The sequence below is a fragment of the Vipera ursinii genome (genome assembly GCF_947247035.1).
Source record: "Vipera ursinii genome assembly, chromosome: Z".
In the NCBI taxonomy this organism is placed as follows: Eukaryota; Metazoa; Chordata; class Lepidosauria; order Squamata; family Viperidae; genus Vipera; species Vipera ursinii.
In genome coordinates this window covers 51,281,276-51,308,290 of record NC_139517.1, presented here as the reverse complement: position 1 = coordinate 51,308,290, position 27,015 = coordinate 51,281,276, and the positions used below count along the sequence as shown (strand labels likewise).

Genomic DNA, 27,015 nt, shown 5'->3' with positions numbered 1-27,015 from the left:
ACTATCCTTGGCCTAGAAGTTTTCCAGTTTGATGTTGAAACGGCTTATCTACACGCTGATCTAGATGAAGAAATTTATGTGAAAGATCCTCCAGGTTTCCGACAGCAAGAAGGGGATACTTGGTTTCTACACAAAAGTCTTTATGGTCTGAAACAGTCTGGTTTAATGTGGTACTTATGTCTTTCTGACAAACTAAATTCAATGGGCTTTATTAAGTCTGAAACAGATGAATGCGTGTTTACAAAAAGATCTGATAATACGTATGAGATAATTCTTGTTTATGTTGATGATGTTGTTTATATTGGTCCAAATAAGCAGATGAGTGAATGTTTTGCTAAAGCTTTACAACAGTCTTTCACATTGAAGTCTTTAGGACATATTAACACTTATTTAGGTGTTCAAGTTACCAAAATTCAGAAGGGGTTCAGTCTTACACAGGAAGATAAGATTGAACAACTATTGCATCACTGCAACATGAAGGATGCTAAACCAGTGAGTATACCCCTGCAAACCGATTTTCACAACTTGACACATGAACCGACTCCTGAGTTCGAGGATCAAACACTTTATCGCTCAGTCATTGGGTCACTGCTATATATTAGTAGTTGGACTAGACCTGACATTGCACTTAGTGTTAATCTCCTATCACAACACGTAGGCAAGGCAAAACAGTTTCATTGGACATGTGTTAAGAAATTATTGAGATATCTAAAACACACCAAAGACATGAAGTTATTGTTAGAACCCACACATACCGACTATGCAGGGTTATATTGTTATGCAGATTCTGATTGGGCAAGTGATAAGAAATCACGTAAAAGCACTTCAGGTTATATGATGTTTTTAAATGGATGTCCTGTTTACTGGCATGTGCGTAAACAGAGTTTTGTTTCTTGTTCTTCTACTGAAGCTGAATATGCTTGTGTTTCAGATGCATGTAATTCTCTAACGTGGTTTGATGGTTTAGTCACAGATATCTGGACACCTCCAATTCGACCAATCACTGTGATGGAGGACAACGAATCTGTGGTTTATATATCTGAGAATCGCTTTACAGGTTCCAGGTCTAGACACACTGAAATCCCTTACCAAAACATAAGACAAGCAGTTAAACAAGGTTTTGTCAAATTGCAGTATGTGCCTACAAATGACCAAATTGCTGATATGCTGAACAAACCACTTCCTAAAGCCCAACACAAGTATCTGTGCAAGAAGATGTGCCTTATCTGATTTTCTGCTTTGCTGACAAAAGAAGGGGATGTCACTGCCGTTTTTTTAAATTTTGTCAGCAGCTTGTTTCTGTCTGTACATTTTTTCCTCCGCTCTCTGCACCTGTGTTATTATCTTGTCATGTAACCATAGTGAATCTCATATGTCCAGCTATGTTATGATTTTAGACTGTTTTGTGCGCATGCCTAGAAAAAGTTTCTCACAGTTACTTCTTACTTTTCTCTTTTGCCTGATGAGAGAATGTAGTCAGTTTAGGTCTTTTGTTTTCTCATTAAAAGTTTTACAATAGAATATGCCTCGGATTTTCTTTCTTTGATATTCACCATGCAAATGAACCACGGTCCATCCTCCTCTGGTCGAAATGTTAATTATTCTGCGACATTCTGAATGTTTGGTTACCAGGCTAGATAATATCTACAGCAGAGTTTAGGGATTTCAGTGTCAGTTTTCTTCTGTTTATAAGGGCTTTAGGTGTGGGTGTGTCAAGTGAGGAGTGTGATGGGTCTTGTGATGGGTCAGATGTGAGTCATCAGTGAGAAGCTTGTGATGGGTCTTGTGATGGGGAGGCTACATCAGATCAGGATCATTGGGAGGTGAACTGCTGGTGGGGGGGCTTGGATGGGTTGGTTGGTTGAGAGTCGGTGCTGTCTCTGGTTGGCTGTGTGGTTGATTTGGATTCTGAGGGGTTTGTAGGCTAGTTGTAGGTCAGTGTGTCTATTTATGGAGTGGCTTGTGGAGTGCCAGGCTTTGATGAATTAATGAGTGTGGTGGATGGTAGCATGGCCAATGATTTTAGTGTTGCTCCAATTGAACTGGTATTGTTTGGTGTTGGTGTGGGTAGAGATTAAGGATTTTGGATTCTGGCATTTGACTGACAGCTGGTGTTTGTGGATCCTGGTTTTTAATTGACACGATGTTTGTCCCAAGTAGAATTGGTTGCAATGGTTACAGTTGACTTTGTAGATTACATTGTTTCTTTCATCCTTCTGTATCTTGTCATTGGTTCTGGATAATCCCTGGCAGAGTGTGGCTGTGGGTTTGTGGGCTATTGCTATTCCCAATGACCCTGACCTGATGTAACCTCCCATCACAAGACCCATCACAAGACTCTCATTGATGACTTACGTCTGACCCATCACAAGACCCTCACTTGACATACACATATCTGAAGCCCTTATAAACAGAAGAATACTGACACTGACATCCCCTAAATTCTCTTAAAGATGTTACCTGGCCTGGCAACAAAATGTTTGGAAGCACCCACAAGCTCAGAGAACAAACCTCCACCCTCATTCTACTCCTGAGCTACAGATATTCACCATTATTGCAAACTTTTAAATATTTCAAGCACCTATTTTACTATGGATTTTCCCAACAATTCTATATGGTCGCGATCAGTATTATAGTTCAATATTACTGAGGTAGGATGCAGATTGAGGATTTTGGTAAGAAATTATCTTATGAGTTTATTAAATCTTAACTCAGCTACTATAATGACCCTTCATTGTCCATAGCTGGCAAAAGCATCTGGAATTTTGTTGAGTGATAAAACTTTCTTTACTGTTTGGCAAGATGAAGAAAAAAAGACAGCTTGCCAAGCGATTACATACAGCTAGGGAACAGGATATCTGTATCAATCAAGTGTGAGAACAAGATAAATTATATGAAAAATATATATAATATATATCAAAATATAAACATTTTATAGATTGTTTTTTATTTCCTCTCTATTGTATTTATTATAAAACTAGAGGTATTTTAATTCTAGATAAGATAGTGATGTAAAGAAGTATTTAAGCAGAACTCAGAACTTGTGACCAACCAATCCAAATACAGCTGCCACTTGAGTCTTTTAAAGCAAGATAATCAGCACACTAAAAGGACTCATCCTGACAAAGCTCAAAATGAATAGTTTCCTGTATAAATATAATAGGATGACAGAGACCAAACAGTCCTTCCCACATTAAAAATACTAATGAAATAATAGTAACATTCTAAGGGACCTTTGGATGTAATCCCTCTTGCTTCAATTTGGGCTTTTATATTTTTATCATAATTTTGATTTCTTTTATTTAAGTATATTCAAGTATACTAATTGTCATTTGTTTGATGTACCCCATCTACTCTTTGCTCTGTTCCTGCAATCCTAAACAGGTATACAAACTGAAGCCTGTTATGTTAGTTAGAATGAACAAAAGTAGCATTATGACAATATCATGATGCTAATATAATGGGTTAGCACTTGTATTGTAACATCACAATGGTGTTTATGTTATTCTATCCTGTTCCTCCCCACAAGGATGCCATTGTATAAAACAAAAATGTATCAAACTTCTAGTATCCTATCATGGGCTGCAACTGATATGCTGAATATGTTGTACCTGTATTATGTGATTTTATTATGCCAAATGGGGCTTTTATTTTTGTTTTGCATGGTCATAAAATGTTCAAAATGTTTGTTCATACCTGATTGAGGGCTTTGCTTGGTGATTTTGGCATCTGCTGGAGGATTAGAAGTGGGACGTTGACTGGCAGAATTATGGATGCTGTTAGAAAAGGCAGCTGAGATGTTCTTGCGAGGTTTATCCTGCAGCCACATTGGGGAAGCTTCAAAAGCCTGCATTCTTCGAGAGTGGCTGTTTGCATTGACTTTGAGATAAGCTTGGGCTTTGTATTCTTGAAGGTCTCTGTAATTGGCATCTGTCACTTTGCACTCATACAGTCCTTCATCCTTTCTCCTGACTTTGGAGATCTGCAGCTTGTGGGAAATATCATTCCCCTGTACTTTCACTGTCTGTAAAAATTCCAGAAACATCTCTAAATGTTATTGCTATTAATAGATACCCCCCATGTCTTCCTTTCATGCACCTATACCCAGCTGAAAGTGTCCCAAGTCAACTAGAACCAATGGCAGGGTGTGGGGGGAGCCTCATTTTCTAACTAATTGTTGCTAGGTTATTGTAGATCTGGGTTGTTGTGTTTCCATGTGTGTTTATGACACTTGGTTGTTTGCCACCTGTTGTACAGTGCCTTAAAGATGGTTCCACCAAACAGCTGGATTTATATTAAAAAAAATTTCAGAGCAAATAAATGAACCATTCTGACAGTATCATAATACAAAATTGATATATGACTTTCCCCATATTTTAGACGCTTCACATATATTTTGCATACAGCTATGGCAGCACTGTTATCCCTGTATTGTAGGGGCAGAGTGGAAGGGTTCTAAAAAAGGGTGACTTATCTAAGACTATCTGAAGAGTTTCTGAAGAACATGATGCTCATAAAGGCAAGAAAAGTGCATTAGAGGCACTTTGTAAGGATTAGGCATAATTAGAATAGGAGCTAAGGTTTTAAACAGAATGCAGACTGGGCCCAGCACCATCATGGAAATTCCTCAATAGCTAACCCTAGCTACAGACTTAGACCAATCACACACAATTGGTAAAAGCTGCTGGTGAATATATTATTGAAGAAATCAATAATATATGTCATTTTGTGGGCCAGTGCAGATTGGAAAACGGACCATACAAGCCTCTGGCATTTAAAATTTAAAATTAAATAAGCTCCTTAAGCTTCTTTTTTCCAAGCAGCTTAAATACTTTTTCTCTTTCCTTTACATTCTCACAACACTCTAGGGGGGAGGGGACAGGAGGAGAGGGAGACAGAATGGGTGGGTCAAGATCATTCTAATGTCTACTAGGCACATTTGAAGGGATATTTTATTTCTCTTAATTCACACTTAAAACCCTCTGTTTTAAGCCAGAAATGTAACATGATCTACTTCAGTTCAAATAATACTGATCTAAATCCAGGTAGCTGCTTCTTTGTTTTAAATTTTGACTTTTACTAACTATGCACAATATTTGTTACAATTAATGGGGTTTTAATACCCTTCTAAACTTTGAGCTTACTTAAAGCTTACTTAAATTACTAAGATTATTCAATATCAGCTCACACTGATTGCAAGGGAAGCTAGTGTCCAACCACTGCCTTTTTATTGAAAACTAAATCCCAATAATTTTGTGAGATATGAATCTCTTTTTTACATTATGCCATTTCTTTTCTGGCTTTTATTTTTGTTGAATATAAAGTCTATGCCACTCACTTCTACTTTATTACCAAGAACTCTGAGATAATAAATCAAGTTTCATTGATCTACCCTTACTGGAATGTATTTGGGGTATATAATGTGCTTTCCCCAAAAGTGAAACCTACCCCGAAAATAACCCCTAGCTTGATTTTAAGGGTTTGGCTTAATATAAGCCACACCCCTAAAATAAGCCCTAGTTTTGGGATGGGGCACATGCCTAAAAATCAAGCTAGGGCAGGGTGGAGCTTACCATTGCAGCCAGGTCTCCCATGGATCCACACTTGCTTCACTGGCCCACTTCTGCGGCTGAAGAAGTAGCTTCATTCTGCAGCTGAGAATGGAGCTCGGGCCTGCATTTTGCAGTCAGAGGCCTTTCTGGAAGGCCTCTGCAGCCGAGAACCAAGCTATGGATTTAATCTGTAGCTCAGTTCTTGGCTTCACAGGCCTTGAGGAAAGGCCTCTGATGGCGAAATGCAGGCCCAAGCTCCATTCTCAGCTGCAGAATTAAGCTGCTCCTTCGGCTGCAGAAATGGGTTGGCTGGGTGGGGCTGTCAGTGCCAGCATGGCGAAGTGAGTGGAAAAGACACCCCCCCCCCAAAATAAGACCTGGTGCCTCTTTTGGAGGCCAGAAAAATAAGACCTGGTCTTATTTTCGGGGAAACATGGTACATACTTGCCCAGACACCCCTTATCTCATTGCAATCCACTTTCTCAACCTGCCTGTGTGAAGCTTTACTTCTCACAACATTCATCTCTCCTGAACTTAAATTTCAAAAATACAGAATAGTGATATACTATGTTTTATTGTGTCATTTTTCTTTAAATTGAAGAAATTGAATTGAGGAAGCTTAGAATTCCATTTCACTGCTGGATCATTGTAAGATCAATGTTAACTGAACAGTCTCTTTCAGTTCTACTTTTGAAAAATTGAGAAGTGATGAACTTGGGGAAGACTGGTAGATATTGTTGCTGAGGTCAAATTTGTCTTCCACACATTTTCTCTAAGAATTAAGGGTTACCAAATAGCCTTTGGAAATGATGTGATTCTGATTTTGATTATGTGTTTCAGAAGAAAAATTGAAAAAAATGTAATTAAAGAGGGACTATTTATTAAAGGAAAATAAAATCATTTTCTTCTGCCAACCTAGCAGTTCGAAAGCACGTAAAAATGCAAGTAGAAAAATAGGGACCACTCCGGTGGGAAGGTAACAGCATTCCGTGCGCCTTTAGCGTCTAGTCATGTCGGCCACATGACCATGGAGACGTCCTCGGACAAGCGCTGGCTCTTCGGCTTTGAAACGGAGATGAGCACCAGCCCCTAGAGTTGGAAACGACTAGCACGCATGTGCGGGGGAACCTTTACCTTTACTTAAAATCATTTTGGTGCTCTGTTAACCTGGTTAAGAATAATTTCAGTAACGTATTTTCCGGCGTATAAGACGACATTTGAACCCCTGAAAATCTTCTCAAAAGTTGGGGGGTCGTCTTATACGCCCAGTCGCCTTATACGCCGGAAAATCAGTGGGTGGCGTCTGGCAGGAGCCGGCAGGGCAGTCCTGCGCACGCGCGCACTCCCCGGCTGCTCCTTAGCAGCTGGGGAGTGCGCGCGTGTGCAAGACTGCCCTGCCAACTCCCGTCCGATGCTCTTCGCTCTTGAGGCAGCTGCTGCCTCAAGAGCGAAGAGCCGGCTCGCTCTTCCCTCTTGAGGCAGCAGCTGCCTCAAGAGCGAAGAGCGTGGAGCCGGCAGGGAAGTCCTGCGTGCGCGTGCGTTTGCAGGACTTCCCTGCCGGCTAGCTCTTCCCTCGCGTCGGACGGGAGCCGGCAGGGAAGTCCTGCACACGTGCACGCACGCAGGACTTCCCTGCCGGCTTGCTCTTCCCTCTTGAGGCAGCAGCTGCCTCAAGAGCGAAGAGCGTGGAGCCGGCAGGGAAGTCCTGCGTGCGCGTGCGTTTGCAGGACTTCCCTGCCGGCTCGCTCTTCCCTAAGAGCGTCGGACGGGAGCCGGCGTGGAAGTCCTGCTCCCGTCTGACGCTGCACTTCCGCTGGGCGGTGCTGGCCGAGACGAGCCAGCAGGCAGCTGCCGTGAGCACGGCACTGAGGGGCAGCAGCCCCACGTGCAGCAGCAGCCGCCGGCTCAGCAACAGGTCCGAGCGCAGGAGCCACACCGCCAGGCTGCCCAGGAAAAGCAGCCACACCGAGAGGCTGCATGCCCAGTCCAGCTCCATGAGGGGCAGGGCGGGAAGCCAGTCGGGAAGAGGGACCGGGAGCCTGGGCCGAGCGCGCCTCGGCCGACGGTGAGAGGGAAGCTGCACATGAAAAAGAGGCTGCAGGCGGAGCTGCCCCGCCCTGCGCTGAATGGGAGAAGTTCAAGGCCTGGGGGGGGAAAGCAGGAGAGGCGCCAGCCGTGGCGGGTGGCGGCTGCCCTCTGGTGCTGCCTGCCGCCTGGGAAACGCTGCATCTCGGGAGCCAGCAGAAGCGCGGGAGCAGTGGGAGGGCCGGCGGGGCTAGTCGGGCCTTCGCCTCCTCTGCGACAGACAGGGAGGGCAGGGCATGTAAGTATTTTCCGGCGTATAAGACAAAAAACCTTGAAAAACTTCTTAAAAGTAGAGGGTTGTCTTATACGCCGGGTCGTCTTATACGCCGGAAAATACGATAATACTTAAACACAGATTGGATTACAGTCAAATAAATATCTCTATTGGGGATCATTTTGGGGTTTTTTACCACTTTTCTTTTTATGTTCAATAAAACTCATTTCCCACTCAGAATCCACTATGCATAAGAAAGGGAGGAGTGAAAGAAGAAATATCAGAGGTAATAAATAGAGAATTGCACAAGCAGAACAACAGTGGTGGTACAGTGGCAGAGAAATGAAGGGGGTGTATCTGGGAGCTAACCTGCCAGAAGAGATTCCTGCAATATTATCCAAGAAAAAATGAAGAGCAAGTCTGATTGCATTTAAATATTTAGAATTACATCATCATCAAGAATTGGTCAGCACCAGGTAAAAATGAATTGCATGGATTTTGATTGAAACATCTGATTAGTCTACACCCACTTGTTGCCAGGCAGTTTAACGACATACAGCAAAGAGGTGAAATTGAAGCTTGGCTAACATTTGGCAAAACCTACTGGATAATGAAAGATCCAGTGGGCAGTGCTAGACAACTGCAAGACAATTACCTACTTACCTACAACTTTCAAATTGCTAACTGATATGCTAGCCAATGCAGTCCAACAGCAACAGTTTGAAAACACTTTCCACCTGAGCAGAAGGGAAATCACCCAAATACCAGAAGAATAAAAAAACAACTCCCAATTGACAAGATATTTTGGATAAATTGCAAGAGAAGGAAGACGAACTTGAATATAGTATAGATTGTCTACAAAAAGGTATTTAACTCTTTGCCACATGATTGGATAATCAAGTGCCTAGGAATAATAGGAATCAGCAGAAACATCAGAAGCTTTGTGCAAAGATGGTTGCTAGATCGGGATAGGTTAATATCAAGACAGGAATCTTCCAAGGAGACTTACTTTCACCACTACTGTTCATCATTGCACTCATTCCTCTCTCAACAATACCGAATAACATAAGCCATGGCTGTCTAACATTAAAAACATCTGCCAGACTATCCCATCTCCTTTACATGGCTGGGAAAACACCATCTGAAATAGAATCACTACTCATTGCTGTCCATATACGGACAAGATGTTGTAATGGAATTTGAACTGGACAAATATACTGTACATCATCAAATGGGGAAAAATAGTGCAAACTGAAGAAATCAAGACACCCTATGGAAATAACATCAAAAGTCTGTATGAAGACGATCACTATAAATACTGGGCATCCTTTGAGCTGACAACATCGACCACACTGAAGTCAAGAAAAAGGTTAGAAGTGAATACATCAAGAGAGTGAAGATCTTAAAGTCCAAATCCAGTAGAGGAAATATCATCAAAGCAATTAACACCTGGACAACTCTAGTCATTAGATACACAGCTGGAATAGTGGACTGGAATTAAGTGGTAGTAAAAGCTGTGGATAGGAAGACTGGAAAAATGATGACAATGAATCATGCCCTTCATCCTTGAAACAATGTTGACAGACTCCACTGTCCAAGGAAAATGGGTGAGCATGGAATATTGTAAGTACATCAAACAGTTGAAGAAGAAAAGGGCATTAGAAGAATATCTGAAGGATAGTGAAGAAGATGTACTGAAGTTAATATACCAGGAAGACTTACCGAGTACTGGAGAGAACAAACTGGTCTACAAGAAAGACCAAATGAGGAACAGAAAAGAGGCATGGGAAGACAAAGCATTACATGGTCAATACATTAAAAAAATAACAGGCAATATAATAATAATAATAATTAATAATAATAATAATTTAATTTCTATACCGCCCTTCTCCCGAAGGACTCAGGGTGGTGTACAGGGCAATAAATACAATAAAAATACAATGTACAAAAGTTAAGAAAGAATTAAATAATGTAGCCCAATTACAATAAAAATTAATCAACCCTGCAGCGTTGATCTTCTTGGATGCTGAAAAAGCCTTTGATCAATTGGATTGGCAATTTTTGTTGAAACTATTAGATAAAATGAAATTTGGGGATAAATTTTTACAACCAATCAGGGCATTATATCAAAAGCAAACAGCCTGCATAATATTTAATAATAGTTTGACTGAAGTATGTAACATTGAAGAGGGTACAAGGCAGGGGTGCCCGTTGTCACCCTTATTATTTGTTTTAACATTGGAGATATTATTGATTAAAATACGGGGTTCGGACAAAATTAAGGGAATTCAAATTAGAGACCAGGATTATAGATTGAGGGCGTTTGCAGACGATCTGGTTGTTACAGTGACTCAGCCTGATTATTCAGTTGTAGAATTGATGGAGATTATAAAGCAATATGGGAAAGTTTCTGGATTTAAGGTTAATACACAAAAAACTAAAATGTTGTCTAAGAATATGACAGTATCACAAAAGGCTGTCTTAGAAGAGCTAACGGGATTTGAAATAGTTAAAAGGGTTAAATATTTGGGGATATATTTGTCACCCTCAAATGTAAAGTCATATAAAATAATTATGAAAAGTTATGGGGAAAAGTTCAAAAAGAATTAGATAGTTGGAAAAAATTACAATTATCTTTATTGGGAAGAATTGCAGCTGTGAAAATGAATGTTTTGCCAAAATTTTTATTTTTATTTCAATGATACCTATACTTAAAAAGGATTCAAACTTGGAGGAATGGCAAAAAGGTATTAATAAATTTGTTTGGGCAGGGAAAAGGCCACGAGTTAAATTTAAGATTATGCAGGATATGCGTGAGAGAGGTGGTCTTAAAATGCCTAATTTTAAATTATATTATGAAGCTGCTGCTTTGTCAGCGATAAGTGATTGGTTTAATTTAACACAAGCGAGATTACTAAATCTTGAGGGCCATGATTTGTTATTTGGATGGCATGCATACTTATTGTATGATAAGAAGGTGGATAATGTGTTCAAGATACATATTTTAAGGTATGCTCTGTTGCGAGTTTGGAAAAAGTATAGACACAAGTTAAATTATAAGATACCTATATGGGCAATACCGAAACACGCAATAGAAAATATAAATGTTGGGTTTAAACATGATGTGACTACATATAAGGAAATTTTAAGTTTGGAAAGGAATGTATGGCAATTAAAGCCATATAATATTTTAAGAGAAGAAAAGATTGTACAAACTTGGTTTCAGTATGGGCAATTACAGGCCAGGTGGAGGGAAGACCAGAAAATTGGTTTTTTTAATGATTGATGAAAATCTGGTAAAGCAAATTAGAGATCAAGGTCAAGCACATATTAAAAGGATATATCTTGCATTGATAGAAATTGATTCAGAGACAGAACTTGTTAAAGACTGTATGATAAAGTGGGCTCAGAATTTTCAAGAAGTCATTACAATGGATACCTGGGAAAAGATTTGGGTGAGAAATGTAAAACTTACGCAGGCTCAAAACTTAAGAGAGAACTTTTATAAAATGTTTTATAGGTGGCACTTAGATCCTAAAAAATTCACAAGTATGTATCCGAACTGCCAGCCCAAATGTTGGAGGTGTGGCGGTGAAGATGCAACGTATTTTCATATATGGTGGACCTGTAAAAAGGTTAAAGCTGTTTGGATTAAAATTTGGTGGAACATGCAAAAGATATTCAAGAAAAGGATAAAGTTTTGTCCGCAACTGTTTTTACTGGGCATTATTACTGATACTACTGTTGTGGACACTAAGCTGATGTTGAACTTAATTACGGCAGCGAGACTTTTAGTAGCGTAATATTGGAAGAAGGAAGAACTGCCGACTATAGAAGAATGGATTTTAAAAGTCTCCAATCTGGCGGAAATGGCAAAGAGCGTACTTGAAAGATCAGTCGCAACAGAGATACATTGTGGAGTGGAGAAGATGGATTGATTATATCCAGAATAAATATGGGACTAAAAAGTTTCATCTAGCATTTGAATAAGTATTGATGTGATATTTAAATTGCTTGTAGTTATTTTATAAGAGTTAAAGTGCGATAGATTTAATATTTTATTGTTGTTTGCATAAGGTAGACTATGATTGTTTGTATTTTTATACCCTGTATTGAGCTCTGGGAAGTCGGGGAGGGGGGAGGGGGAGGGGAGGGAGGTGTTGGGGAGAGGGGAGGGGGTTGGGAGGGGTTTTGTCTTTTAAAAAAAATGTATTGTAAAACTTTTCAATAAAAAAATAATAATAAAATTAATATTAAAATACCCCACACCCATCAGACCAGGCCAGCTTGTTCAAATAAGTAAGTTTTTAGGTCACGGAGGAAGGAGCGAAGGTCAGGAACCATCTGGAGCTCAACCGGTAAATAATAAGACCTGGTAATGGCTCAGAGCAGAAAAGTTGAGGAGTGAGATTGTGGGGCTTATTATGACTTCACAAGACTAAGCCTTAAGAACAAATGCATCCAAAGCCAGAACTGAGAAAATAGCAACAGACAGCAAGTGCCACCTCTTCAAAGAAGAAACAGCAGATTAGTTAGTCAGCTGTTGCAAGAAGGCCACACAGACTGACTATAAACAATGGCATGACAAAATAGCAACAACAGTGCATTGGAAGAGCTACAAGAAATATCATTTACAGTATCTGCAAGCAAGGACTGGTGGGACCATAAAATGGAGCAAGAAATAGAATATGAGTTAACATACTCTGGGACTTCAGCCACCTGCCACATAACAGCCCAGACTTAACAATTGTTGGTAAGAAAAACAAACATCTGTATAATGAACATGTCAGTACTTGGCGATAGTAAACTAGAAGAGAAAGAATTGGGCAAAAAAACAGCATACAAAGACCTGCAAATAGAAATAGAATGACTGTGGCAAAAGAAAATAAAATTAGTACCTTGGGTGCAATCTCAAAACAATGTGAGTACCACTTGATCATCATGGTGGTGATCAGAAAGCCGTGGTGGTGCAGTGGTTAGAAAGTAGTATTGTAGGCTAATTCTGCTAACTGCTGATTGCTAGCAGTTCAGCAGTTCAAATCTTACCAGCTCAAGGTTGACTCAGACTTCCAATTCTTCCAAGATCAGCAAAATGATGACCCAGATTGTTGGGGGCAATATGCTTACTCTATAAATCACTTAGAGAAGGGACAGTAAAGCACTGTGAAGCAGTATATATTTGCTATTGCTATCATTGGCATTGACAAATTCACCATCAATCAATTAATTGCAAAAGGCAGCTTTGTTCAGAATAGCTTACTTTCTTAATGATACTTTTAACACTAACAAACATCCACATCTGCCTCTCATGAATCCTCGGAAGAAGCTCAATAAATGAATAAAAATGTCAAATCCACTCTGAATATCTGGCTGACTGTGTGATGACCCACAATAATAATAAAACACAAGTCACCCTGGTGTCAAGCTTGTCCCAACCTGAGCATTTAGGAAAAAAAAGACCCTCAACTCAATTTTGAAGTGAAAGGTTCCTTTTGCTAAATCAAGTGGTTACAGCATAAGAAGAGACTAAAGTCTCAACTAATGGGCTAAAGGGAGATTTTGAGATGAAGGGAAATTTGAATATAGATTTAAATATGGTGGAAAATGATAAAAAATAAGAGATTAATTGGCTTAATATTTAGGATTTAGATTTATAAGGGAAATAAAAATTAACTATTAGGACATAACTTTGAATTATAATATAGAAGATGGACTTGAGACAATAAAGAATACCTTATTAGTAAGTGGTGAGGTACTAGGATGAGAAAAATAAAATGTTTATGAAATAAAATAAGAATATATTTAAGTAAGTAATATATGTATTACTTAATTAAGTAAGTAATATATATATTACGCGGTGGCTCAGTGGGTTAGGACGCTGAGCTTGTCAATCAGAAGGTTGGCAGTTTGGCGGGTCAGTTCCCGAGTGCCGCGTAACAGAATGAGCGCCTGTTACTCGTCCCAGCTTCTGCCAACCTAGAAGTTCGAAAGCACGTAAAAATGCAAGTAGAAAAATAGGGACCACTCTGGTGGGAAGGTAACAGTGTTCCGTGCGCCTTTGGCGTCTAGTCATGCTGGCCACATGACCACGGAGACGTCCTCGGACAAGCGCTGGCTCTTCGGCTTTGAAACGGAGATGAGCACCGCCCCCTAGAGTTGGAAACGACTAGCACTCGTGTGCGGGGGAACCTTTACCTTTACCTTTTTATATGTATTTTAGATATGATTATTTTTTATGTAGTGAAATAAAGGAAATTTGGGTTACCTGAAACTTAAATACTATGGATATTAAAGGTTAAATTGGAATACTGTAATTAAAAATTGAAAATTAGGTAAAATTTAAAAACAGGATATGGATATGTATAAGTAAAAAAATATTGATAAATGTTTTAACTGAACATGTTATAATTAAAAATTTACTAGCTTAAATATGATATAGTAAATGTTAAGGGAAATAGAGAAGGAATTTTTGATGATGTAACCTGAGATATGCACTAAAGATTTTGTTATTGAACTATTGACTACCCAATCACCAAGCTGTTTTCCAAATACTTAAATGTAAAACTGGAAAACCAATAAAATTTGTTTTTTTTAAAAGGATCAATTCACCAGGATGGACTTATCCACAACCCAGGAGAGTGTGACCAACCAGAAAGAAGATGGGTCTAATAAGTAAGTGATTATGCCAACCACCTGAGGACTCTGGGCTCAAATTCTTTCCAGATACTTTTACTCCTTTTATCCTCTCAAAACATCAAAATGCACTTCATTTTATAATTAGAGAATGGCATAGTCAAATTCAGAGATGGGGTATTTTAAAATTGTCTTTGCCTGATGTTATACAAAAGAAAATAATGCTGCAAGCATAACTAAAAGTTTGCATGTCTTTGATAGATCGTATTTTCAGAAAATATAACTAATATATAATTGTACTCTTGTCAGAATCCATTTATATTTCATTTCTAACTATCTCCTCTGAGCTAAAATCAAATCTCACCTTCTCCTGGATTCTGCCATATTCCCAGGCAAGAAGGGAACAGGCAAGGGGCTTTATTGCTTTCACTTCCTCCATTAAACGTAACCTTTTGTTCATTCGCCTGTCTGCTGTCCATTACAATGTAACCAATTGCTTTCTATACTAGGCATTCTCTCTGAACTTACCGAGCAACTAGAAAAGGGGGTGGCTTCTTAGTGCAGCCCTCTGGGATCTGGTTTGTTTCTCTGAAGAGGTGTGAAGAGTGGTGGAAATGATAATGCTGCAAACAGAACTGGACTAATGTTATCTTTCTTTTCCCATGATGGACTTGCCACCTGGAGATTGGCTGATCTTGAACTGGCCAAATGAACTGTGGGGTGGGGTTTGCTTGGGGGCATTTTAAAAATATCAATCTGTAAGGGTATCCCTCAGATCCTGTCTATTATGCCTGCTATCTCCTATTTCTTAGTAAAAGTTCCTGCTTGGAAAAAACTGTCTCCAAGAGTTCCGCTTTCTTAAGATGTGGGTGAAGTAGGTCCTGACAACTCTAGTTTTTTTTAAATTTTCCATATCAGAGTAATAGGATTGCAGATTCCAGGGCTGGAAGGGACCTTGGAAGTCTTCTATCTAATCCAATCCCTGCCCAAGCCAGAAGACCTTATACTATCCTGGACAAATGGCTGTCCAATCTTTTCATGAAAACCTCCAGCGATGGAGTAGCTATAATTCTGGGAGGTAAGCTGTTCCACTGATTAATTGATCTCATTGTAGTGAAATTTCTCCTTAGTTCCAGATTGGATTTCTTTGAGCTTTCACCTGTAGCCTCTTGTCCAGATATGTTGGAGAATGTCAATCCCCTTTTCTCTGTGACAGCCCCTGAAGAACTAGAAGACAGCTATCATGTCATTCCTAATCTTTCTCTTTGTTTGGCTACCTTAGCTGTTCATTGTACAACACTGCACTTGGAATACTGCGTCCAGTTCTGTTCATCACTATTCAGAAAAAGATGCTGAGACCCTGGAAAGAGTGCAGAGAAGAGCAACAAAGTTGATAAGGGTTTGTAGGCTAAACTGTATGATGAGCAGATAAGGAAACTAGTTATGTTTAGTGCAAAAAAAAGGATTAGGGTTGACATGATAGCTGGTATTTGAGGGGCTGCCACAGAGAAGATGGGATAGACTTATTTTCCAAAGTACCTGAGGGCAGGTAAAAAAGCAGTGGATGGAAGTTTGTTAAAGCAGAGGTCCCCAACCTTTTGGGCAGTAGGGACTGGTTCCAAGGAGAAAGCTTTTTCCACAGATTGGAGAGTTTGTGGTTTTGTGTGCTGCCTGCATCCCATGGATGGGGCTTTGCTTGTTTGTGTGGACTGGTTGTTAGCATGCCACAGCCAGGTACTGGTCCATGAACCAGGGATTGGGGACCCTTGCGTTAAAGTATAAAGTGGTACCATCACTTCTCATGATTTTGATGCTATTCCTCCGTTGAGGACTATATTGGCTTTTTTGGCAGGTGCGGCACACTACTGACTCCTATTTAAGTGGTGGTCCACTAGGATACCTAGATCCCTGTCACAGTTACTACTATTGAGTGAAGTAGCATCTATACTGTACATGCATTTGCTTTTTCTTGACTAAGTGCAGTCAAACTTCCAAGGTGCTTGCAATTCATCCCAGTTTGGTTTCGCTGCAAATTTGATGAGCTCTCTTTCTATTCCCTCATCTAGATTATTTATGAAGATGTTGAAGAGCACTGGGCCCAAGACAGAACCTTGAAGTATCCCATTATATGCTTCCCTCCATGTAGATGTAATTCCATTGAGGACTTTTGGTTTTGTTTGTTGAAGTCAGCTCTTTTAAAGTCTAAAACACTGGCTGACTTTTTTCAGTCAACTATTTACTATTCAGTTTTAAATATGTGCTTTTCATAGGTTTTTCATGTCAAATAAGAATGATAAACTCATGCCAATATAGGCACAACATGTCTGGAAGTATTTGAGCCTGAATACCTTTCCAACTATCTCAGCCTTAACTGAGATTAACTGAGTAATTTACAGTGCCCAAGAGACAGGAATGTTATGATTATATGTGTGAATGGCTAAAGTTCAGTACAACACATGCAGCTTTTGTTTTATATTGAAGTTTCATGAAACATTTCTCAAAAAATATGCCCATATCTAATGTCTTTAATTATGTAAACATTTTCTGATCAATTTGTATGATGTGAGTAGAGCAAATATTTGCACAAAATTTTATTTAATATTAGAGACAAATTCAGCCTGTTATCCCCCATCCAGGCCCCCACAGACTCCAGGCACTGCTAAAAGGTTATCACAGCATCACATGGGACACTAAGAGTGGAAATATAGAATTGGGTTTCATTAGCACACAATATATACCTCAACCCATGATGACGGATTATCTCACCCAGCGGTTTCATATAGATGTTAAAAAGGAGTGGAGATAGTACAGAGCCCTGTGATACACAACAGAATAGCAGCCGACAACTGTACCTCTTCTTATCAATACTGATTGGACCTGCCACAGAGAAAGGACCCAAACCAGTGCAAACTGTACCACCCATCCCCATCCCCTGCAGCCAGCCTGACATTATCACCATTCACTCTCATCAGAGATCATTGACAAGCATGATGTAATTTCCATCCCATAACCTGGTCCAAATCCTGACTGAAAGAGGTCTAGATAATCCATTCCATCCAGAATCTTTTGCAGCTGCCAGGCCACCACCTTTTCCACAACCTTCCTAAGAATGGGAGGTTGGAAACTGGATGAAAATTGTCCAGCCAGGTTGGATCCAGTTCTGGTTTTTTTAAGGAGAGGGGGAACCAGGGCTTGCTTAAAAGCATCCAGAAATGTCCCCTTCTCTAGTGATATATTAATCACTGTCTGGATCCATCCACTAGTCACCATCTTGGAGGCTTTCACCATCCAGGAAGGACAAGGATCTAACTAAAAAATGGTGGCACTGACAGCACTGACAGAGGAGCCCTATCTTCTTCATCAGGACCAACCGGATCAAACCATTCCCAGATAACAGGCAAGATCTCTCTCTGGGCATCTCACAAGGATTATTTCCATGGATAAGGTCCAACTTTGCTGGACAAACTCCTCTGCCTGACTCTGCAAAAGTTCACCCAAGCCCCCCTGATCTAATAGGCAATGGGCAACCCAAAACAGGGCTTCTGGACAGCACCCTGAGGATGCAATAAGATCAGGGAAATGCTGCTGTTTCACCACTCTTACTGTCACGAGGTAGCCCTTAATAGGTGCTCTAAGTCGTGTCCTGTTGGAGTCATCCCTTATCTTTCTCCAGCGGCACTCTAGGAATCTTTTGGTCCTTTTCAGAATCTGTAGCTTCTCTGTAAACCATGGGAAGGGTCTGGAATGATGAGTCAGGAGAGGCTGCATGGGCACAATCTTGTCCAAAGAAATGGCCACCCTTAAATTCCAGGCTGCCACCACAGCTTCAACAGAACCATGCAGCAACGCCTCCGTGATATCCTCCAGTTCCCTCTGGAACTGGGTCTATCAGTCACTAGGGGTGGACGATCCAAGTGGGTCCAGTCTCCCTGTGGAGGGGGGGCAGAATGCTATAGCTTCAAGGACTCAAGGACACCATGACAAGGGGGGGATAATCATACATCCTCCACCAGGTCATATTGCCATTGTTCCAGCAAAAAGATCAAGTCCACTGATCCACTGACCATTATCCTGAGTCAGGCCAGTTATAATCTGAGATAGGCCCAAGGCTGCCATGAATTCCTGGGCTTCTTCAGTGCAGATTGAAGTCCCCCAGAACCATAAGCTTAGAGAACTCCACCATGAGTCCCAGCAGCTCAGGCAGAAAGGTTGCTGCACAGCAGAGAGGCTGGTATACTTGCAAGAATCCCACCTGATCCTGTGAGCTCAACTTCAAGAACAGAGTCTCACAACCAGAGATTTGTGAAGCAAGGCCCCTGAAAGTCAACAACAACAACAAAAAAGACTCTCTGATAACTACTGCCACCCAACCTCCCCTGCCTTGTGGTCTTGCCTTTTGCCAAACCTGGACACTTTCCCAACAGGGCAAACCACCTTCCAGGATCAGCCAGGTTTCAGCAATGCATGCCCAGTCAGCTTACTCCTCTTCAATGAGATCTTGAACAAGAGGAGCTTTATTATTGAACAACCTGGCATTCAGCAGCAGTAGCTGGACCCCAAGGTCTCTGGGGGGTGTGCTGTCAAGAGAATAGGGATGAGTTCAGGGGTCTGGAACATACCATTTATATTAAGCATTGGGGGGCATCTTCCCCTGTAATAGCCTGCCGTCTGGCTCCCGTAGCATAGCCTGCCCTTCACTTGATCCTGCCCTATGCCCCCCGAGATAAATATTCCTTCTACTATAGCAATCTTACTTGTTTATTGCAATTCTTGCAGGCTATGTTTCCCAACAAAAAACATATGAGCTTCTTGAGAAATATTAACCCATCTTATTAAAATTGTTTTGGCTTGACTTAAAAATATTATTCTAAGAATCTTGTCCATGGTATCAATGGACATTTACTTAGTTATTTACTTTACTTTACTTAATTACTTACTTACGAGATTTAGAGGCTACCTAATTCTGAAAAGACTGTAAAACATTATTTTGTTGTCACTTGGATATTTATGTACCAAGCCCAGAGATGAAACCAACGGCCCATGTAGCATTTATATATTCTCTCAAACATCTTTCAAATGAATGCTCACAGAATTAATTCCTTCTCATCAAAAAAATTAAATTAAATTAAAATGGAGAACACCTCAAAAACAGGGTCTGAAGACAGCTCTGTTACTGGCATGTCATACAATACAAATAATTTACTTCAAATAGGTGCACCTGCTGCAAAATCTCTATACAAGCAATATAATGATGGAGTGCTCCTTTACCAGTCAGGAAAATCTTCAGGGTTGATAAAAAACATGCTCAACATAGATTGACTAAGAAACTGCATCACTGTTGCCTATGGATCCAGAAATATGTAGAATTCCTTGAGATACTTTGATCAGTTTCTTATGGAAACTGCTGGTGTATTCCTTGGCATTCCTTTAGATGCTACAGCTAAGAAGGCACTTTCAAAATTTCCATTTAGGAGGATAGCAGTGACAACTTTATTGCCAATATGTCCACTTGAATGTATTAATTCCTGAAGAAGACAGTTATGAGACACAGTGTCTTTTTTCAGAAAATGCAGTTTATTTATCTACAGCTTCTGTGTTTTTTATCCCAAAGGCATGGGAAAGATATGGAAAAGCATGGGAAATGGCATTTATCAGTGCAAGGCTGATGGGTTTTGGTATGGTTGATAATTAAAGAGAACAAAGCAAGTGGAAAGTCCTTTAAAATAAAATAAAATGCTCTATATTTTGTCATAGACTTACACTTATCTTTGTTCCATCATTATCCAAGTCTCTCTCTGGTAATAGCTCCACCTGTTGGGGAATGAATAACTGTTTTTACATACTGAAGGCAAGAAGTTTCATATGTAAAAATGAAATTCCATCACTTCTCATTTCAAATCACTCCAATTTGCAATCTACATTAAGATTGTAAAGCAAGAATCTCTAACAATTGAGGTATTTACAGGCTTTCAAATGTGCTAGAATTCTGCTGATTGGTACTTATTGCAAGACTGAGTCATTGCTTATATACCGTAATTAGATATATGGGCCACTAAGTGACTGTATAGTATACATATGAGATCATTATGAGAATCTGCTGTGGTTCAGTATAACATATATGTGTCTGCAGGAAATAGGTCAGACACATTGTCTTACCTTAAGCATTATTAAGTATGTGTTTGCCAAATTCATAGTTAGGGAATCTCTCTAATAGTTACAGCAAAGTAGAGGTAATCTACTATTAAAAGTCTGATGGCAATTGACAAATAACAGGAAAGTGTGTTTCACCCCAGAGCCATCTGGTTGACTACTATGGACATTAGCGTATCTACTCATATGAATAATGTTGCTTCAAAGAATGTCCTTACCTTATCCCAGGGTCTAACAGTAATTCAAGTCCATATTCTCTTAAATAACAACACTTGTTAATTAAGTCACACTGGATCACCACAAGACATCATAGTCCATAAGCTTCATTGAAGAGGCTTTCATCTGCAGTAGCTTAATTTATGTCCTCATGAAGGTTCTTTCATTTTTTTCAGAGCTATTATTGTAACCAGTCTAGTTTACCAATATTTTTTAAACTAGATTTCCAGATTAGGTAATAAAACAAAGCAAAACAGAAACTCTGAATACTGGCAAAGATTTCTCTCTCTCGAGATAGATCCAAAGAGTGATCTGGCAAGCACTGTCTATAATAATCAGGCACATGCTGGGAGCCGATATGGTTATCTCCCCTGGAGGTACTTTTATGAACAATTCAGAGAGAAGAGAAAATAAGTTTATTGCATTGTGAATTTATCAGTGAGCACATGAGACACAGAACTGATTCTGCACATTGCTGATTAATGAATAAGTAATAGTAAGTATTCAGTGTAGACATTATTTCAGTTTATCACAATATAAAACAAACCACAATCTCAATCTATTCCCCACCATTACCATTTAAAATTAAAAAAAATCTTGAATCCTGAGACTAGACAGATTGGTCTGGAAATAGCTTGAAAGGATCTAATATACTCTGGATCTAATCTGGAATCCACAGGAATATTTTAAAAGTCCAGTTAATATCCTGTATAAAAAAATTATGGAATAATATAGAACATGCTTGAATGGACTGACCATCATTAATTATAGACTAAAATTTTAATATAAGAGGATGGTAACAAATAGTTAAATGTCTGTAGTGATTCTCAGTCATCCAGATCATGGTTGTCTCAAAGCTTTTTCAAAAGGCAACTAGACTTTCTTTGTTTTTCTTTGAAGACGTTTCACTTCACTGACCCAAGAAACTTCTGTTCTATGTCCTCCTTTGAATATTAGTAAAATTTATCTAAAAATCATGGGGTTTTTTGAGGAAGAAAATCATGTTCAACTCACTACTGATAGCAAAAGCCATTCCTCATTGCTATAGTTAGCTAGATAATTTGTTTAGATATCTCTTGCCTCGATAATATTAATGAATTCTGAAACTGTCTGCATATAACAAAGACAATGCAGAGATGAGTAGACAGAATCTGAAAGATGCAAACATGTATTTTCCATTCTGTCTCAACATAAAGAATAAAACTCATATGAAATCTATTAAGTTCATTATAAAATTATATGCTTTGCATTGATCAAATTTACACTCCTTAAGAGTGTATATCTTTTACTCATGCCTAGGAATAAGAGATCTTTCAAAACCTGTTAACAATGAAATAAAAAGCCAGGGTTCTATTCCTTGGTATTATCTCTTGCTCAGTGATTTTTTTTTACTTCTCCTGGTAAGTGAGTATATTGCATTTTTGGGGAAAACCAGATCTGTTCCCCGAATCTATTTTTAGCTGCTTATGGAGTGCTTAGGTTGTGAGCTGGTACCTGAGTGTCCGTCAACTCAGCTCCAGCTTCTTGGTCCTCAGTTGCCCTCAGAAACCACCACTGGATTTCCAGGTACACTGAGGCAGAGCCACTCTGGAATGCACAAGACATCTCCACATTCTGCCCCTCAGTAGCTGTGACATTCTGAGGGAATTCAGTAAATTTGGCTGGAAAAGAAAAGCAGATCTCATTAGGATTCTTTTTCTCATTTTCTGTCTTTACTCACCCCCTCTATTCTTTTCCTTGATTTCCTTTCTTTGGAATATGACCTTATACAGATGCACATGGGAATAAATTGCACTGCATTCACCAGATCATATCTACTGTATAAGTGATCATGCAGAAGATTTTGCATTTACCTGATTAGTTGATTGAAATAAGACTTAAACCCAACTAAGACTTAAACCCAACTTAGGATTGCAGTACTCTCCTTCCCCATTTTCTTTCTTCTTGTACTAATGTTCATGTCTTTTCTGTTCTATGTCCTCCTTTGAAGTATTAATAATCACTTTTATTTTTCTTCCATATTTGTTTAAGAACCACTTCTGTCCATGGGCAAATGGAAAAACTAACTATAGAAATATTTGCACAATCAAATATAATAAAGTGCAAATATTGTATGGAAGGCAGTATTTCAATAATTTTCCTTAGCGATTAGTGAAATATATCAAACAATCTGAATGTTTCTTGTTTGTATATTTACTTATTAGGTATTAAGTAATTATCAGAATAGTATGCTTCTTTTTTCTGTTTTTAAAAACAAGATTTGAAAAGCGTGTTATGGCATTTCTTATAAAACTTCCTGTGGTTAGATCCTACTTAATGTCATTCTTAATTTTGTTTGAAATACCACACTAAATAAAAAATAGATAATATTTTAGTTCAGAAGATTAAAACACTCAAAATACTTTGCTTTATTAGTTCAGTCCCAGCTATCTCTTTGAAAAACACAAAATAAAGAACATGTTTCTTAATACATATTTGAGAGAAAAATTGCCATATGCCCTTTATATCCCCACAGGAACATTTGGAAAGTAATCTGCTCAATTAAGCCATCATCACATCTTTCCTTCAGTTTTCAGACAGTAAGCACCAGTTTGACCACTAGTTCTATGATATTACAGAGTCACAGTGGACATGCTGAAAAGTCTTCCATAATATCACACACATACTGTATGTGCTTGATTATATCCTGTGGCTCATTGCTGTGTAATTGGAGAAAATACTTGATTGCTCTTCACTTTTTAAGATTGCAAACAGCCACAGGGATCTCAGGGATCTCTCTCTCTCTCTCTCTCTCTCTCTCTCTCTCTCTCTCTCTCTCTCTCTCTCTCTCTCTTTTCTTTGAAAAGAAAATCTCCCACACTATCCCCCTCTCAATCATTCGCTAGTATAGAAACTCAGTGCTAGTAAAAAAAAAAGTAATCATATTCCTGCTGACTTTTATTCCCTCACTCCGGCCCCACCTATGTCTAAAGTTAAACAAATAAATAAACCAAAAATTGCTAATGGCATTTCTGATTGTCTGTACAGTATTTGGAGGAGCGTCCTGATACGATTTCTCTCCATGGTGCTGAAATCTACACTGCAGCCTTTAAAGTCTCAAACAACTGGATGGATTCTGTAGAGCAGGGGCTACTTGTAACGCAGATGGTGCCTTTGTCAGTGAGTTTGGGGCCAGCAAACGGAGTGGTCTTTGCAGAAATACAGACAAAAACCAAGGTTTGAGAACATAAACATAGGATTATAGGGGAAAACAGAAGAGAGGGAGGGGAGAGTGGAGAGAGTGACATTCTAAAAAAACTGTGCTATTTAAAGCAGAAAAGCGTTCTCTTTTCCACACACTCCATGATTCTGAATATTGAAAAGAAAATTACATATATAATCTCTATGTTTAAAAAACAAATCAACAACCTCTTTTTAAATGAAAGTGTTGCTCAGATATAAACAGCAATATATCTATAAGATTACAATAGTGGTGAATATCTGTAGCTCGGGTGTAGGATGAATCTATAAGTAATGAACCTTCATCCTCATCTATATGATTGTTATGCTACACTTGTATCTGGAAACTGAATGCACATATTTATATTGTACTCACTTCTGATAAACATAAGATTTAAAATAAGATTTAAACAGGGAAATACAACAACCACTTACTTCATTGCCCACTCCTGGCCCTATGCTCTTTTTTTGTCTACCAGATTCCCTCTATTCCAATCCTGTCAAATGGTGGCTCTTACCTTGAGAAGAAAGTCCTTGCTGTATGTACAATACTATGAAGAAATGGAATCCAACATAAGCCCCAAAAATGCCCATGATTCCAAAGCAAGGGGGAGGTCAGAAAATCACATCAAGATAATGCGAGAGAGCCACACAATCCCAAAGGAAGCACAAAGAAATTTTACAATGGGATTGAACACCTGAGCCCCAATTGTAACACTCCCAATGTTCTCCTGAAAATCTGAACAGGGGAAGGCCAGCTTCAGAGACAGACAGCTAAACAGAGAGAGAGACTAATTGTTCCAATGCCAGCTGTCCAGATCCAGTCTTCCTTGGACTTAGAAAGCAGATTCTTCAGAGCACCTTTCCTGCGACTTTGCAGTTCTATCAGCCCCTGCTGCTAAAGACTGCATGATGAGTGCCCTCTCTAAACACAGTGCCAGCTTGGAAAAATAGGGAGGGAGATGAGAGCCTGGCGTTGTTCATCGCACTTCAACTTTCCCCCTTCTTTGCCTCTGTCTGTTGGAACAGCTGTGCTGACGCCTTTAACGCTGGCTTCTCGCTAGCGCTGTCTCTGTGCCTCTGTCTCTTTCCCCCCTCCTCGCTTCTATGGTGCTGAAATAAGCATGAAAAGGAAGCATATAATGGGGATCACTGCAGAGGACAGAAATGTTGATTACATTGATGGGGGAATTTTCTGCACCCCTCCCATCCTAGACTGAGGGTTCAATGCAGCAGTTTCATTGATGACTCTGTTTCCATTCCTCCATCTCGCTCCCTTTTTTCTGCATGCACTCCCAAGAGGCTATAATTAAAGAGCCAAATGTGTTTTATTTTGCTGCTTTTGTGTTATATGTTTCATACTGTAGGCTCTGATATATCACAATAGTGACAGAAAATAGTTTTACAACCTTGTTTATGAACTCAGAATCCTTATCCAAAACAGATTCCCTCCTAGAAATTATCTTCAACATGAAGGTAAAAGGTACCGTTTGGTTACTGTGATGCAAGCGCGTGATTTTTACAATAATGTTTTAAAAGCAACTCCATTAACACTTCTGGAAGCTGCAAAGGGATCTGGAGAAGGAGAACATCAAGAGGCTGAAGGTGGACAGACAGAGGAGAATGGTGTTGGAGGAGATCAAGTTACAACTTCGTTGGATGATCCTATGGAGCAGAGGGTGACGCGTGCTGCTTTAAAACGATCAAAAAAGAGAAAAGAATGAGATTAGCAGAAGTCTATGGAACTTTTACAACGTACTTATAGCCAAGTAGTGGGAGGTGGGAAAGGATTTGGGTGAGGAATGTAAAATTTTATACAAGTTTAAAATCTAAGAGAGAACTTTTACAAAATGTTTTATAGATGGTTTTTAGATCCTAAAAAGTTAAGTATGTATTTGAATTATTAGCCTAAATGTTGGAGGTGTGGTGATGAAGACGCAATATATTTTTATATATGGTGGACTTGTAAAAAGGTTGAGGCTTTTTGGATAAAAGTTTGGTGGAACATACAGAAGATTTTTAAATGGAGGTTAAAGTTTTGTTCGCAACCTTTTTTGTTTGGAATAATTACAGATGTTACAGTGGTGGAAATTAAGTTGATGTTGAATTTAATTACGGCAGCAAGACTTTTGATAGCTTAGTATTGAAAGAGGAACTGCCGACTACAGAAGAGTGGATTTTAAAGTTCTTCGACCTGGCTGAGGTGGCGAAGATTTTGGTCAATTTGAAAGATTATTTGTAAGAATGTTATATTATGGAATGGAGAAAATGGATTGAGTTTATCTAGAACAAGTATAGGGTTAAGAAGTATTATGTAGTATTTGAATAACTCTTTTTTCTTTTCTTCTCTTTGTATCTTGGGTTTTTTTTGTTTTTTTTTGTTTGTTTTGTTTGTTTTTTTATATATATTTAATATTACTAAGGATTGTTTTATCCTATATAAGCTAGAGAGTGATAGATTTCAGAGTTTATGGTTGTTAGCATATGGTTGTTTATGTTTGCTTTTTTTTTATATATACCTTGTATTTAGCTCTGGGAAGTGGGGGGGGAAGGGGGGAGGGGGGAGAGGAAGGGGGGGAGGGAGAAGGGAGGGGGAGGGGGGATTTGTAAGGGGGAAAAATTGTATGTTAAAACTTTTTAATAAAAAAAAGAAATTATCTTCAATATCCTTTTTTAATATTCCTAGGTTATAAAAAGTTGGTTAAAATTATAGAAGGGTGATTAATGTCATTTTACATTTTTATATTTTTCAAATATATTTTCTGAATGAAAAATAATTTGAACTCTGACTGTGGCTTTCTGAAATGTATTTTCATATACCATTACTAAGGGGTGTGGTGGTTCAGTGGTAAAGATGCTGAGCCTGTCAGCTGGAAAACTGATAGCCTGGGTTCAAGACCTGAGTGCTGCATGATGGGGTGAGCTCCCATTACTTGCTCCAGTTCC

General features: G+C 39.2%; 1 protein-coding gene across 1 annotated transcript in view; it reads right to left on the bottom strand.

Annotated features, from left to right (window-relative positions):
- VSTM2A (V-set and transmembrane domain containing 2A) overlaps nt 1–24,663 on the bottom strand; it is a gene marked incomplete at both ends in the record, with an annotated part of 47,458 nt that extends 22,795 nt beyond the window's left edge. The window contains 4 exons of the mRNA XM_083377177.1: nt 3,697–4,024; nt 20,245–20,295; nt 22,345–22,511; nt 24,588–24,663. Of these exons, the coding sequence (XP_083233303.1) occupies nt 3,697–4,024; nt 20,245–20,295; nt 22,345–22,511; nt 24,588–24,663 (622 nt within the window). The remainder of the gene's footprint in view (nt 1–3,696; nt 4,025–20,244; nt 20,296–22,344; nt 22,512–24,587) is intronic.
- Between the last annotated feature and the right edge of the window lie 2,352 nt (nt 24,664–27,015).